We start from the raw sequence: 14,674 nt of genomic DNA, 5'->3' as shown, positions 1-14,674 counted from the left end.
AATAACTTATCAACATGCACAGAGACACCAGTAAACTTCATTGGTTCAGGGATAGAGAGTAGACTGAACCATAACAACACATACTTGTCACCAAACGTAATGGCAACATAATCTCCAAACAGAAGTGACACATGAAGAAGTTTATAGCTTTCAAACAGTGCAATTCCCGAAATAGAATTTTATAACATGTCATCAGGTGTCATTTTAGCCCTCAATGGTAAAATTAATTTACTGTAAGTTTATTCCTTTCATAATATCTCTTCTCTTTATCCGAGTGAACTGAGTCAGAATGATATAAAATAGCTCTTAGGCTAAATATACTGCTCCTATAAACCTGCAGGATGGCTCTTACTGCTGTTGGCCGGCTCTGGATGACCTATTCTGTGCGCTGCTTTGTTAGCACCTGCCCTAAATTTAGTTTTTTAATTGTTTGATTTATTGAGACGTTTACTATATGGTCATTATATTGTATTGATATGTTCAGTTACTAGATACTCCATCCTTTTCTTATATATGTAACTCTATTCATCTTACTTTAACAGCTATATATTTTATTTTTCCACAGGGTCCTATGGGAGTTCCTGGGTTCCAGGGTGCCAATGGGATTCCAGTAAGTTGTGTCACACGTCTTTTTACTTTATAAAATTCTATTGGGATAATACTTTTAATATTTAATACACCATGGGGAATGTAATGTACTATCATTAGTTACATTTACAGTAGAATATAGGCGTCACTTTTGTGTATGCTTCATAAAAAAACATTTATCAGTGTGGTTGATCCAAATGTATTATAATTTTTGTATATTGTATTTGTATTGTATGATGAGATGGAATAAGTGGCATAATCTGTGGTCGTGGAGGGGGCGGCATGATCTTCCCGTTTAATGTCATTTTAGTTAAGTTTAATTTTCTGGCCTAGATGGCGGCTCACTGGCGCCCCCGCGTACTGCCGCCCCTGCTCACCTATGTCCACTCCCCATGTACCCCTGGACCGTGTGTCAGTGCATGATGACACCTGGCAGTGTTTCTGTTATTGGGTGCGTGGGTTCACTGCAGCAGTCTGCTGCTTCGCTGCGCTCCCGACCCGCCTTGACTGCAGTACCAGTTAGGGCTGAGGAACAGGGGACCGTCCTCCGATGTGGTCAGGGGGTGCCAGTGGTGGAGGTGTAGTGGGTTGATGACTGAAGTTGATGATCAGTGGGGGCAGCAGGAGTGGGGTTTCAGGGCGGGTGCAGCATTTTCATTATTAAGGGGTCTCTCTGCAGAGGTGGGGAACAGGGCGGTGCTGGGTTGGGGCCCCTTTTATCCTCCAAATGATTTCAGCTCAGACCTTGAGACTTGCTGGAGACTAGAGAAGGGTGACTAGCAATCTGGCTTGTAATAAGTGTCAAACATGGTGCATGGATGAGCTCATTCACTGTACACTTCCTTTCACGAATTCTTAACAGTGGCTGCAAGTCTCTGTTTCAATTTGAGAGATGAGATGATGGAGTCAACAGGGTCACTGGCTCCCTCTATGTCCCTCTCCCTCTAGCATAGTATGGCATCATTCTGTTGTTTGCTTATAGTAAACTTTAAACTGAAAATAGATCCATGTAGTCAGATACTGAATGAATAAAAGCCTGATCTGCAAAACTAAATGTCTGAAAAATCTGCTTCCATAATGGAGAGCACCAAGGGGATTCCATATCTACTACTGATATCAATATAGGGAACCTATAAGTTCTGATGCGTTTCACTGCGATACTCACTGAATGGGGAGTGATATAAGACCCTCCATTGTATATGAAATTAGTTGCATTACAGAAGAGCTGGATTGTGTATCCACCTATTGTTAGACGCTGCAGATTTTCTGTGAACATGCCTTACTTACTTATGATTTTCAATAGACTGGGGGGGGGGGGATTTCGGTTTTCGTCTCAGGCAGTAGAAAACCTAGAATCATCCCTGCATATAATGAAGCACTGTAGTGTGTCTAGTATGTTATGAGCTGCACCTTATGTGTTATGTAGTGTGCAGCATTTTAATAATATTTTTATTTATATAGCGCCAACATATTCTTACACCTTAGATGGTACATGTACAGGGAACATTGCACAGTAACATACACATTACCAATGAAAAGTTGTAGGTGACCCAGCTCATAATAGCTTATAATCTATAATGGACAAAAGAACAAGTGCTTGTTGTGTACAATTGTCCAGCCAAACAGGGCAGCACCCATCAAGGTGGATGAGCCCTTCTCCTAGCCAGTATTTCTGTACTTTGTCCAGGCATGATGGGAGTTGTAGTTTTGCAACAGCTAGAGGGCCAAGCTTCTCTACCCCTGGTGTAGAACATGGGCAGAAATGAGGGAGGAGCGGCTGTTGCAGTTTGCACCACGTTGACTGTCTAATTTCCCCTTTGTAAAGTGTTATTCTTATGCATAGAAACCACATCTATCACATGTAAACACTTCAGCAACATATGAGCCGTTCTGTAATAAGCTTATTCTGTCATTTGTGTCAACAAAACTATTCTCTATAAATAATGTGGTTGTTTTTTTTCCTTTACCTTTAAGGGTCACAGCGGACAACCAGGTCATAGAGGTTTACCTGGACTAGATGGGTGCAATGGCACTAATGGGGATGAAGGATACCCTGGGCCTCCAGGATTTCAAGGGGGTGCAGGATTACCAGTAAGATTTACTTGTCATTTTTTTTAACATTGAAGTTGTTACTGCCTTTTAGCATTTTATACTCAAAATTTTTTCCTGCTTCCTTTTAATCTAGGGGTTTCCAGGTCTGAAAGGCCAAAAGGGAGAGCCTTCATTTGTTCAGGGTGATATTAAAGGACCAAAGGTGAGATAGAGATTCTTAAACACCAATGAGACCAGCTGCAGGCTTTATATAAAAAAAAAATAGAATCCTGTATAGATGTTTGTTCTTACTTGGGATATGTGTATGCAATAGAATCTGGGGTTAAAGAGTTTGTTTTTTTCCCCCAGAAACAGTGCTATTTTTTTCCATGGGCAGTTTCTGGTATTGCAGCTCAGTGTTATTAAAGTGAATGGGACTTAGCTGCAGTATCAGATACAGCCCATTTCTGTGAAAAAAAGCAAATCCTTTTTGTCTATATTCTTGACAGCCTCTTTATAAAAGGTAGAAACCTTTGAGGGCAATTGGCCAGTCAAACTCCTCTAGTGCTAAACTGGCCAACATAAACCGGGAAATAAAAAACATGATAACCAAAATGGTGTTTTACTACCTGTAATGTTTATGGGGAATCTTAAGGGCAGCAGATAAGGTCTCCAGAGTATGACAGATGCACTATTCTAAAACATACAAGGTTTATCGTTTGTAGTGATAAGCAAAGTTACAGTAAGAACGAAGCAAAGAGCGCTTCATTGGGATCGGCTGGCAGCTTGTCAGGCTGCTGGCTTTGAAGTCTGTGCAGCTCCTCCCTGGGTGTCGGGAAAAGTTGGATCCAGTCCTTCTCCCAGTTTCCTAGGACTGCATCCAGCTTTTCCTGGCACCCGAGGAGGAGCGGCATTGACTTACAATCTAGCAGACTGACAAGCTGCCGGCCAGTCCTAATGAAGCGCTCTTTGCGTCATTCCTACCATACTGTAAGTCCGCTCATCCCTAATCATTTGTATATATATATATATAAAAAAAAAATATATATATATATATATATATATATATATAGAATTTTGGTAACGTGTAAAAGACAGCAGAAAGGTGTTTTTTCCCTCTTTCACTACATTTGACTTCATGTTTTTGAATAATTCACTAAATATGGTCCCTTTTGTGTTTTCCCATTGTCATAGGGTGATGACGGAGTGAATGGACTTGATGGACTTCCAGTACGTATATTTATTTAACTTAATTTGGAATTGAAATAATTTAAACCTTTTTTATGTACAATATCAGCTTAGAAAGAGGACCATAGTAATGATTATAATAATAATAATGTGCAGTATCCTGTATATGTTATTTTGTATAAAATAAAAAAATAATCCAGAGTATTTTTATAATATAATTTTTATATATAATTTTTTTTTAAGCTGGAGTGGCATCTCCCCCCCCTTCAAATTCACTTCAAAAGCACCCTAAGGCTAGGGCTAATGGCACCTCTGGCAGAGACATGGGTTTCACAGCTAAAGATCACTGTGTTGCTTTCTCTGATCCATACCATATCACAACTACTGAAAGTGAATAGGGTCACCTTGCAATTGGCAACACTACCCCATTCACTCACATGTATGTAGTAACTGGGTGATCTTTTGTTTCCGAATTGCAGCCAGATTCATCATACAGTCCTCACCTTCTATTTCCTAGTTCCTATTGAATTCCAGAGCAGTGGAAGGAATCACTCTTTTCAGGCCTTGTTTGTTTGAAGATGACCCCTTCTTTCATCTATTTGGCAAAACCTTTTAAGATTATTATTAATGAAAAGTTGTTTGCATTTTTTATTTATGAATATGGCTGACTTTATCATATTAATCACTGCAGGGGCCACGGGGACCACCAGGGACTCAGGGGCCAACTGGGCCAGCTGGACTACCTGGTTTACCAGTGAGTAAAATGATGTTAAAATGCTAATCTTTTAATTTTATTAAAAGGCTGGGTTCACACACAGTATATTTCAGTCAGTATTTGCTCGGTATTTTGCAACCTCAACCAGGAGTGGATTGAAAACACAGAAAGGATCTGTTCACACAATGATGAAATTGAGTGGATGGCCGCCATATAATGGTAAATAACTGCCATTATATCAATACAACAGCCGTTGTTTTTAAATAACAGCAAATATTTGCCATTAAAGGGAACCAATCACGAAGAAAACGTCCATAAAGCTAAGGAAACGTGCTGGTACATCAGCCAGCACGCTTCCTAAACATCCCCCTGTTACCCCCGTGATCCCCTCTATTAGTCAGTATTCGTACTTTGATTAAGTCCCGCGCTGTATGTAAATCTCCGCCAAGTAGTCACGATGGGCGGATTTAGTCATTGTCCTGGGCGGCAGGAGGTGCTGTAATCACGCCCACAGGGGCGTGATTGAAAGTCGTGCGTTCAACTTATGTCAGCCGGGGCCTGCGTTCCACGTCGGGCGGCGTGCTGACGTCTTCAGGACGCCGCGCATGCGCAGTACGTCGGTCTCGTCTTCCTCCGTACTGCGCATGTGCAGCGTCCTGGAAACGTCAGCACGCCGCCGACGTGGAACGCAGGCCCTGGCTGACATAAGTGGTACACACGACTTTCCAAACCTACTCCGACCTCTCATTCAGATAACTGGTGTTGAACTGTTTCCATGCTGTTTCCATTCCAAACCCCCCAATAGTGCACAGATGTACTTCAAACCATAAATGTTCCACATAATTTCAAAGAGTTTCACCCAATGTTCTTGCATCATCTCCTATCTATTCCACACCTTTTACAAACTAGTGTTAACTCTTTACGCCATTTGCCAGCATCCATCAATGTGTAATATAGTGTATGTATGATAAAAAAAAAAATTATCCTCTTGTGTTTCTTATATGTTAAACTAGCTAAAAAATCTCAATAAACCGATCAACCCATTGCCTTTTATATTCAAGAAACCTAGACAGGTACAGGGAGTCATTGTAGACCTCCAAACCATCCTTCTCTTGTTCTAGACAAGTTTTATACAAGTCCTCATAGAATACAAGTCCTCCTATCCAAAGCATTTCGCCATATAATATGTTAGTTAGAGGGTTAGTAATAATCTGAGAGTATATCACCTCCCACTTTCCCCTTTATCCACTTCTAAAGGAATACCATACAATTGTTACCTTCCACACCCTCCGGCATTCCCACAATCCACAAATGTGCTTTTCTGTTCCTATCCTCCGAGTCCACCACCTTTGCCTTAGTTTATTTGTCATCTTGTCATCATTAAAATGCCAAACTTACTGTTTTTTTTCTTCCATAGATATTGGTAAGAAAATTTAAGATTTTGGTGTTTTTCTTTTTTGGATCCTAAATGTCTGCATTACATTTTTTATGTTTCCATCTAGGGTCCACCTGGGGTGCCTGGATTTACAGGTCCAAAAGTAAGTTATCATTAGTATAACTATTCCTATGATTATTATAATTATTATAAGTATTTATAATAAAGGTCTACTTAAAACAGATAATCTACAAACTATAGGATATCTGGGAAATGAATGATTATGATTGACATGATTTAAAAAACGTTTTTTTTGCTTTATTTTCAGGGTAACATGGGGGTTGGTTATCAAGGTGAAAAGGGAGAAAAGGTATGTAAGATATGGACATCCTGTCTCAGCTTCTCATAGTAATTATTTATTAGGGAACCCTAAGAAATATTTTTTAATGCCGTTGTTTGACGGTCAACATATGTTTGGGCCATTACTTGCCATTAAATTCTGCAGAAAATAAATTATGCAGCTATGTGTATAATGTCTTGGAAGATTAGACTTGCATTCTAGTTTTTATAAACCTGAAAGTGATTGACTATATGCAGCTGAAAGAACACACAGCTGTTACTTGTTTTTTGTATATTCTTGGTTTATCATGTTAGGCCATTCTTGGTTGAGCACCATTTAAAGGAATTACATTTGTTATTTATTATATACATGGTATTCTACAGTAAACTTATTTGCGCTGGTTCTCAACATAACACATAGTTAAAAATGTTGTCTTCTTTAATACAGGGAGACACTGGTCGTCAGGGGGATCCAGGACCTCCTGCATCTAGCGGAATGGAATTCTCAACTTTCCTGAAAGGAATCCCTGGAGATCCAGTATGTATATGCTTTAGGCTAATATATGCCAGTAGTATTTATACAGGAACAATTGATGGAAGTCGATAGATTGATGAGATATGGAATAATCAGGCTTCAAGCATTCCTATTTACTCCTTCCATTAACTCTTTAAACCATTCTAACCAATAACCTAACTGATGTGTTTAAAAATCCTAAGAATCATCATTGAAAGTGCACAGAAAAACAAGAAATTCACAATTACCTGTGTGACGTGTGAATTCATATTCCAACAGAGCCTTAGGGTCCTTTTACACTGCCTGATCATAAACTGTAAACGAGGGCTGATCTGGTAGATCGGTGCTCATTCACTGAGCAATTAGACGGGCTGACAATCGGGCAGCAAGGGTTGCACAGACATTTTTAGCGATGTCCAAGCAGCCCTTGCCTTTAGTATAAAATAATAAAGTAATACCTCAGCTTACCGTGTTCGTGGGTGTCCTCGGAGGCCTTCCCTGGTGTCTGCAGCTCTGCCTTCTTTGCACTGACAGGCTGTGACTGTCTGAACAGCTGGCATCCTGTCAGTGCAGAGAAGGCAGAGCTGCAGACACCGCAGGAAGGCCTTCGCGGACACCAGGGAAGTTGAGGTATTACTTTATTATTTTATACTACAGTCATCAGCCACCAGGCGCGCATCACTTCTACATGTATTGATGTGCGCCCAACACCGTTGATTTTAGGTCAGGACCTAAAGAAACAATCAGCCAATGATCGTGCCCAATTTATCATTTGCGACTTTTTAAAAAATTGCATAAACAGGCGCGAGCTTACGTCTGGTCAGAACCAGGTGAATAAAACTGAGCAATTTTTTCATAGTCGCACCTTTTTTGCGCCTTTTTATTTAGATGCATTTACTATGGCAGTGCTACATTTTAATGAATCAGTCACAAGATATTAGAGCAAAATACACACCAATCCCCATTAGAATAGTTGCACTTATTAGACCCCTTAGTAAATGTCCCTCTATGTGTTGAGTGGCCGACATTTAGTAACTTCATTAACCCCTTAACGACATCGGGCGTAAACTTACGCCCTCGCAGCCTGGTACTTAACGCACCAGGGCCTAAATTTACGCCCGATGTTTACCCGACCGCTGCGTGTAAACACGCGGCGATCGGGTAATGATGGCTGCTGTTACTAACAGCAGACCACCGTAGCTTGCCGGCACAGGGGGGGTGATTAACCCCTCCGTGCCGACGATCGCTGTAATTGGCTGATTTATCCAAATCAGCCAACTACAGTGATTTTCCGGTTCCCGGGTCATCGGTGACCCGGGGACCCGGAATTTAATGATGATTGGTGCTGTCTTGTCGCGTTTTTTCCGGAGATCTTCGGCTATTTCCGTCAGGTACGTAGTACTGCCCCCTAGCGGCTGGTTAGTGTATATCATACACTAATCAGTGGCTTTGGGGTGAAGAAATAGCATTTTTTTTTTTTTTTTTCCCTCAATTTTTTTTTTTTTTTTTGCGTCCTTTCGCCGCTGAGTGCCGATCAGCATCGCACGTAAGTGCGCCGCTGATCAGCAACTCCGCTTTTTTGGCGTAGGGGGTTTTTTCCCCCCTTTTCACCCTTTTTTTTCTATATCCTACCGCCACTGTTTGCTGAAAAGTACCGCACATAAGTGCGACATTTATCAGCAACTCTTTTTTTGGCGTAGGTTCCCCCCCCGCCCTTACTGTGAAAAACACGTAAAACACAAAACACTACACTACACTACACTACCACACATTACATTACAATACATCTAATAAAGCTTTACACTACACCACTACACCACATTACATTTACATACCCCCCTACCCCAATCCCCGTATAAAAATGTCACAGAAACGATTTTCGGTGGAAGAGGCGTACGCACTTATCGCCTCTGACACCGAAACAGCCAGTGAGGATGAATGGGGGGATCCTTCATTCCTCCATTCATCCTCATCATCATCATCCAGTGATGATGATTATCCACCACGGCGTCCAAGGAGAACGCCTCGGGCTGCCCCCCGTCAATCCATCCCATCCCCTGCCCCCCAGACAAGTCATCCCATCCCGCCCCCTGCCCCCCAGACACGTCATCCTATCCCACCCCCCGTCCCCCAGACAGGTGACCCCATCCCGCCCACTGTCCCCCAGACAGGTGACCCCATCTGGACCCCAGACCCCCAAAATCATCAGCCCTGGATTCCTGGCTTTACGGCAACGGCGGGAATCCAGGTTAACCCCACAGGTCTCAGAGAAATAGACTTTTTCAAACTCTATTTCTCTGGTGACCTTGTAAATTTGATGGTGGCGCAAACAAACCTGTACGTGCACCAATTCCTGGCCCAGAACCCCTCCTCTTCTTTTGCTAGGCCCATGGCGTGGACCCCTACTGATGCAGCCGAAATGACTAAATTTTGGGGGCTCCTGCTGCACATGGGCCTAGTAAAAAAACCCACAATGCGGCAATACTGGAGTGGGGATATTATATATAATACCCCACTTTACAGAATGGCCATGGGACGGGTACGATTCGAAACCCTCCTAAAATTCTTGCATTACAATGACAATGCAAGGTGCCCCCCACGAGATGACCCCTCATATGACCGACTGTACAAAGTACGGCCGGTCATAGAGCACTTCTCAGCCAAATTTACTGAGATGTATATCCCAGAGAAATACATCTCAGTAGATGAGTCCCTCCTGAGCTTCAAAGGAAGACTCCATTTCCGCCAGTACCTTCCCAATAAAAGATCGCGGTATGGCGTGAAATTCTACAAACTCTGTGAGAGTACCTCAGGGTACACTTACAGATTAAGGCTGGTTTCACACGCTGTAACTGTGCGGCTGTATTTTTTATGCGGCTGTAAATGTGCGGGTGAAACTACGGCCGTGGGAAAAAATAGACATGCGGCTCAAAACATACGGTCATTTACTTGGAAATCTGGTTCAACTAAAAATAACAAATAAAATGTTAAGAAAGTGATGGAAACACCTCTGGATGCATCTGGGAAAGCAGGGAACACAGTTTACATGACTCGCTATTACCGGGGTTTGCGATCCTCTGCACTATAGCCGATGTCTCTCATGGTTAATATATTGAATTAATAAAACACATTTTCTGTCTAATAAAGTCCCTTTTATTGTTCAATAATTAAATGTAAACGATTCCATCATTTTGCAATTAAATATACTGTTAAAATAAATATATATATAAATAAATGTATATTTATATATATATTTATTTTTTGACAGTATATTTAATTGCACAATGATGGATTCGTTAGAATTAAATTATTGAACAAAGAAACTGTATTTATTTAAACGAAAATGTGTTTTATTCATTAAATATTAATTAGTACAGGAAGCACTATAAGCCGGTAATTCATATGCCGGCAATAGAGCATTCTGTACTAATCATCACTTTACTTTAATGAAAACATCAAATGTTTCTTCTAATTATGTTATGACAATAACATTATTAGAAGAAACATTTAGAATTATATGTGCGCTCAGCTGATTGGCTGATCGGCTGAGCGCACATATAAAGAGCCGGTCCGCAGTACAGTCACTTCATTGTGCTGCGGACCAGCGAAGAGGACACATCGGGGTGAGTATAGAGCTCTCCCCACCCCCTCCCCGGCACTGCACCCCTCCCAGCAAGGAAGGGGGGTCACTTAACCCCTTCCTTGCTGGGATGGGTGCAGTCTGACATCAGTCTGGCCCCCCGGGGGTTAAGGGGGATGCAGTACATCCTCCCTTAACCCCTTGGGGGCCAGACTGTAAGCAGCGATCTGTAAAGATGCTGCATACTGTAAGGAGCACAACACCGCTCACAATGATGGGTGTTGTGCTCCTGTTTGTGTGTTTTGTGTGTTTCTCCCTTTTTGTTTTTCAGATATCGGTATCCTGGGGATTACGTCGGATTCCATGGACTACGTCGATGACCAGCGGTTGTTCTTTGAATTTTTTTTTAATAAAATGGTCAATGAGGGTTGTGGGGGTGTTTTTATTTGAATAAAAAAATTTGTAAACTTGTGTCTTGTCTTTATTTCTTTACTTTATAGACTTAGTAGTGGAAGCCGTCTAATAGACGGAATCCATTACTAAGTTGGGGCCTAGTGTTAGCCGGTATAAAATGGCTAACACTAACCCCCCATTATTACCCCAGTACCCAATGCCACCAGGGGTACTGGGAAGAGCCGGGTGCCAGTGGTCCCGGAGCGTCAATATTGGCGCTCCTGGACCGGGCGGCAGCAGGCTGGTAAGATTTAGGCTGGGGAGGGCCTAAACCAATGGCTCTTCCCACCCTGGTGTTACCAGGCTGCTGTCGTTTGGTTTTTAACCCGGCTGGTTATAAAAATAGGGGGGACCCTATGCGTTTTTTTTTTTAAATAAATAAATAATTAAAAAAAAACGCATAGGGTCCCCCCTATTTTTATAACCAGCCGGGTTAAAAACCAAACGACAGCAGCCTGGTAACACCAGGGTGGGAAGAGCCATTGGTTTAGGCCCTCCCCAGCCTAAATCTTACCAGCCTGCTGCCGCCCGGTCCAGGAGCGCCAATATTGACGCTCCGGGACCACTGGCACCCGGCTCTTCCCAGTACCCCTGGTGGCATTGGGTACTGGGGTAATAATGGGGGGTTAGTGTTAGCCATTTTATACCGGCTAACACTAGGCCCCAACTTAGTAATGGATTCCGTCTATTAGACGGCTTCCACTACTAAGTCTATAAAGTAAAGAAATAAAGACAAGACACAAGTTTACAAATTTTTTTATTCAAATAAAAACACCCCCACAACCCTCATTGACCATTTTATTAAAAAAAAATTCAAAGAACAACCGCTGGTCATCGACGTAGTCCATGGAATCCGACGTAATCCCCAGGATACCGATATCTGAAAAACAAAAAGGGAGAAACACACAAAAAAACACACAAACAGGAGCACAACACCCATCATTGTGAGCGGTGTTGTGCACCTTACAGTATGCAGCATCTTTACAGATCGCTGCTTACAGTCTGACCCCCAAGGGGTTAAGGGAGGATGTACTGCATCCCCCTTAACCCCCGGGGGGCCAGACTGATGTCAGACTGCACCCATCCCAGCAAGGAAGGGGTTAAGTGACCCCCCCTTCCTTGCTGGGAGGGGTGCAGTGCTGGGGAGGGGGTGTGGAGAGCTCTATACTCACCCCGATGTTGCCTCTTCGCTGGTCCGCAGCACAATGAAGTCACTGTACTGCGGACCGGCTCATTATATGTGCGCTCAGCCGATCAGCCAATCAGCTGAGCGCACATATAATTCTAAATGTTTCTTCTAATAATGTTATTGTCATAACATAATTAGAAGAAACATTTGATGTTTTCATTAAAATAAAGTGATGATTAGTACAGAAAGCTCTATTACCGGGAATATGAATTACCGGCTTATAGTGCTTCCTGTACTAATTAATATTTAATGAATAAAACACATTTTCTTGGAAATAAATTCAGTTTCGTTTGTCAATAATTTAATTCTAACGAATCCATCATTGTGCAATTAAATATAATGTCAAAAAATAAATATATAGATAAATATACATTTATTTATATATCTATTTTTTTTAACAGTATATTTAATTGCAAAATGATGGATTCGTTAGAAATAAATTATTGATCAACGAAAGTGTCTTGATTACAAATAAAATGTCTTTGATTAATTTAATATAGTAACTATTAGAGGCATCGGCATTCGGCATCATTCCCGGCTATTTTTGAAGTACTTTGTACGGACCGCCTGTCAATCCTCGGCCGCATATTCAGCCGCAAATAATGGTCTTGTTCATTTTTTACGGGTCCGTTTACGATAGGGCCGTAGATTCATACATAGTGTGCACTGTGCAGCCGCATATCCTATACTTCACAGCATACACACGAACCCTCAAATATACGGGCGCACTATTACATCCGTACATACGGCCGCACTATTACTACGTGTGAAACAAGGGTTAGAGTGTATGAGGGTAGGGACACCCAAATCCGCCCCCAGAATGCCCCCCCATCCTCGGAGTTAGTGGGAAGATCATTTGGGAGCTGATCTTCCCACTGCTGGATAAAGGTTATCACCTGTACGTTGATAACTTTTATACCAGCATCCCCCTGTTTCGGTCACTCGCTGCCCGAGCTACAGTAGCTTGCGGCACGATCCGAAAAACCAAAGAGGCCTCCCAAGTCACCCTGTTAGAGAAACGATGAGAAGGGGTGCGTGCAAGGCCTATTCCTGTGAAAACATGTTGTTGGTTAGATATAAGGACAAGCGCGATGTCCTTATTCTGACCACAATTCACAGGAATAGCACCACCCCTGTCACTGTACGTGGTACCACAAACGTGGTGAACAAACCTGATTGTTTTCTAGAGTACAATCAGTATATGGGAGGAGTTTATCTCTCAGATCAAGTCCTCAAGCCATATAACGCCACGCGAAAAACCAGAACGTGGTACAAAAAGGTGGCCGTACATCTGGTACAAACAGCGATGTACAACGCTTTTGTGTTGTACCGATGTGCCGGCCACCAGGGGAAATTCCTTGATTTCCAGGAAGCAGTAATCAAAGCCCTGATATTCTGCAGCCACGGAGCGGGCCCCAGCGCTTCTGGATATGAAGGACCCCGTATCGTAGAGGGACAACATTTTCCAGGTGAAGTCCCCCACACTGGAAAAAAGGGGAGATCCCAAAAGAAGTGCAGAGTGTGCCACAAAAGGGGGATCAGGAAGGACAGCATTTACCAGTGTGACACCTGTCCTGATCACCCCGGCCTCTGCATAAAGGATTGCTTCAAGACGTACCACACGTCATTGGAGTTCTAAATTTTCAATATTCTGTCCCTTATTCTTATTTCAGGGGTCACATTGATCCAGGGATTAGTCTGATTGCCATTATGGAGTCGGGAAGGAATTTTTCCCCTGTGATGAGGCTACTGTTTTCTGCCTCACTAGGGTTTTTTGCCTTCCTCTGGATCAACACAGGTTGAATTTGATGGACTCCTGTCCTTTTCAACCTTATAAACTTCTAATTGGCCCAATACCCCCAAATTAATTAAAATTGTTCCTTTTCCCCAACTAAATAGGCATGGCCCTCATTCCCATTAGAGGATGCCATGATGCAATTAGAAAGCCCCTGTGCGGCCAGGACAGTACAAACCCCCCACAAGTGACCCCATTCTGGAAACTACACCCCATAAGGAATCTAACAAGGGGGGCAGCGGGGATATGCCCCCCTGGTGACGGGCACATTTGTGCTGTGAAAGTGAAAAAAATAGTATTTTTCATCTTCACAGCACATGTTCTACATATGTGCTCGTCACCAGTGGGGTCCATATGCCCACTGCACCGCTTGTTAGATTCCTTATGGGGTGTAGTTTCCAGAATGGGGTCACTTGTGGGGGGTTTCTACTGTCTTGGCAGCACAGGAGCTTTGTAAATGCAACATGGCCTCCGTCCTCCATTCCAGCCTCTAAATGGCGCTCTGTCCCTTTGGTGGCTTGCCCTGTGCCCATATGGCATATTATGTCCACATGTGGGGTATTTTCGTACTCAGGGGAAATTACCCTACACGTTTTGCATTTATTTTCTCTTTTAACCCCTTTTGGAAATGAAAAATATCAAGGCTGGACCAACATTTAGTGTAAAAAAAATATATATTTTTACACTAAATCATTGATCTAGTCTTTATTTTTTCATTTTCACAAAGGGTTAAAAGATAAAATAAACACTAAATGTGTAGCGCAATTTACCCCAAGTATGGAAATACCCCACATGTGGACATAAAGCGCCATGGGGGTGCAGGGTAAGCCTCCAAAGGGAAGGAGCGCCATTTGGCTAGAATGGATGGTGAATGCCATCTCGCATTTACAAAGGCCCTGTGTTGCCA

The 14,674-nt window shown here is 42.5% G+C and overlaps 1 protein-coding gene across 2 annotated transcripts in view; it reads left to right on the top strand.

Moving 5' to 3' along the window:
• The window catches only part of COL4A6 (collagen type IV alpha 6 chain), a 190,583-nt gene that overhangs the window by 123,085 nt on the left and 52,824 nt on the right, over positions 1–14,674 (top strand). For both annotated transcript variants that reach the window (XM_069942625.1, XM_069942626.1), the window contains 8 exons: positions 566–610; positions 2,563–2,679; positions 2,774–2,842; positions 3,814–3,849; positions 4,499–4,561; positions 6,025–6,060; positions 6,226–6,267; positions 6,685–6,774. In XM_069942625.1, coding sequence (XP_069798726.1) covers positions 566–610; positions 2,563–2,679; positions 2,774–2,842; positions 3,814–3,849; positions 4,499–4,561; positions 6,025–6,060; positions 6,226–6,267; positions 6,685–6,774 — 498 coding nt within the window. The remainder of the gene's footprint in view (positions 1–565; positions 611–2,562; positions 2,680–2,773; positions 2,843–3,813; positions 3,850–4,498; positions 4,562–6,024; positions 6,061–6,225; positions 6,268–6,684; positions 6,775–14,674) is intronic.

The sequence above is a fragment of the Dendropsophus ebraccatus genome, chromosome 10 (assembly GCF_027789765.1).
Source record: "Dendropsophus ebraccatus isolate aDenEbr1 chromosome 10, aDenEbr1.pat, whole genome shotgun sequence".
Lineage (NCBI taxonomy): Eukaryota > Metazoa > Chordata > Amphibia > Anura > Hylidae > Dendropsophus > Dendropsophus ebraccatus.
This window is presented reverse-complemented; position numbering and strand designations above follow the sequence as displayed.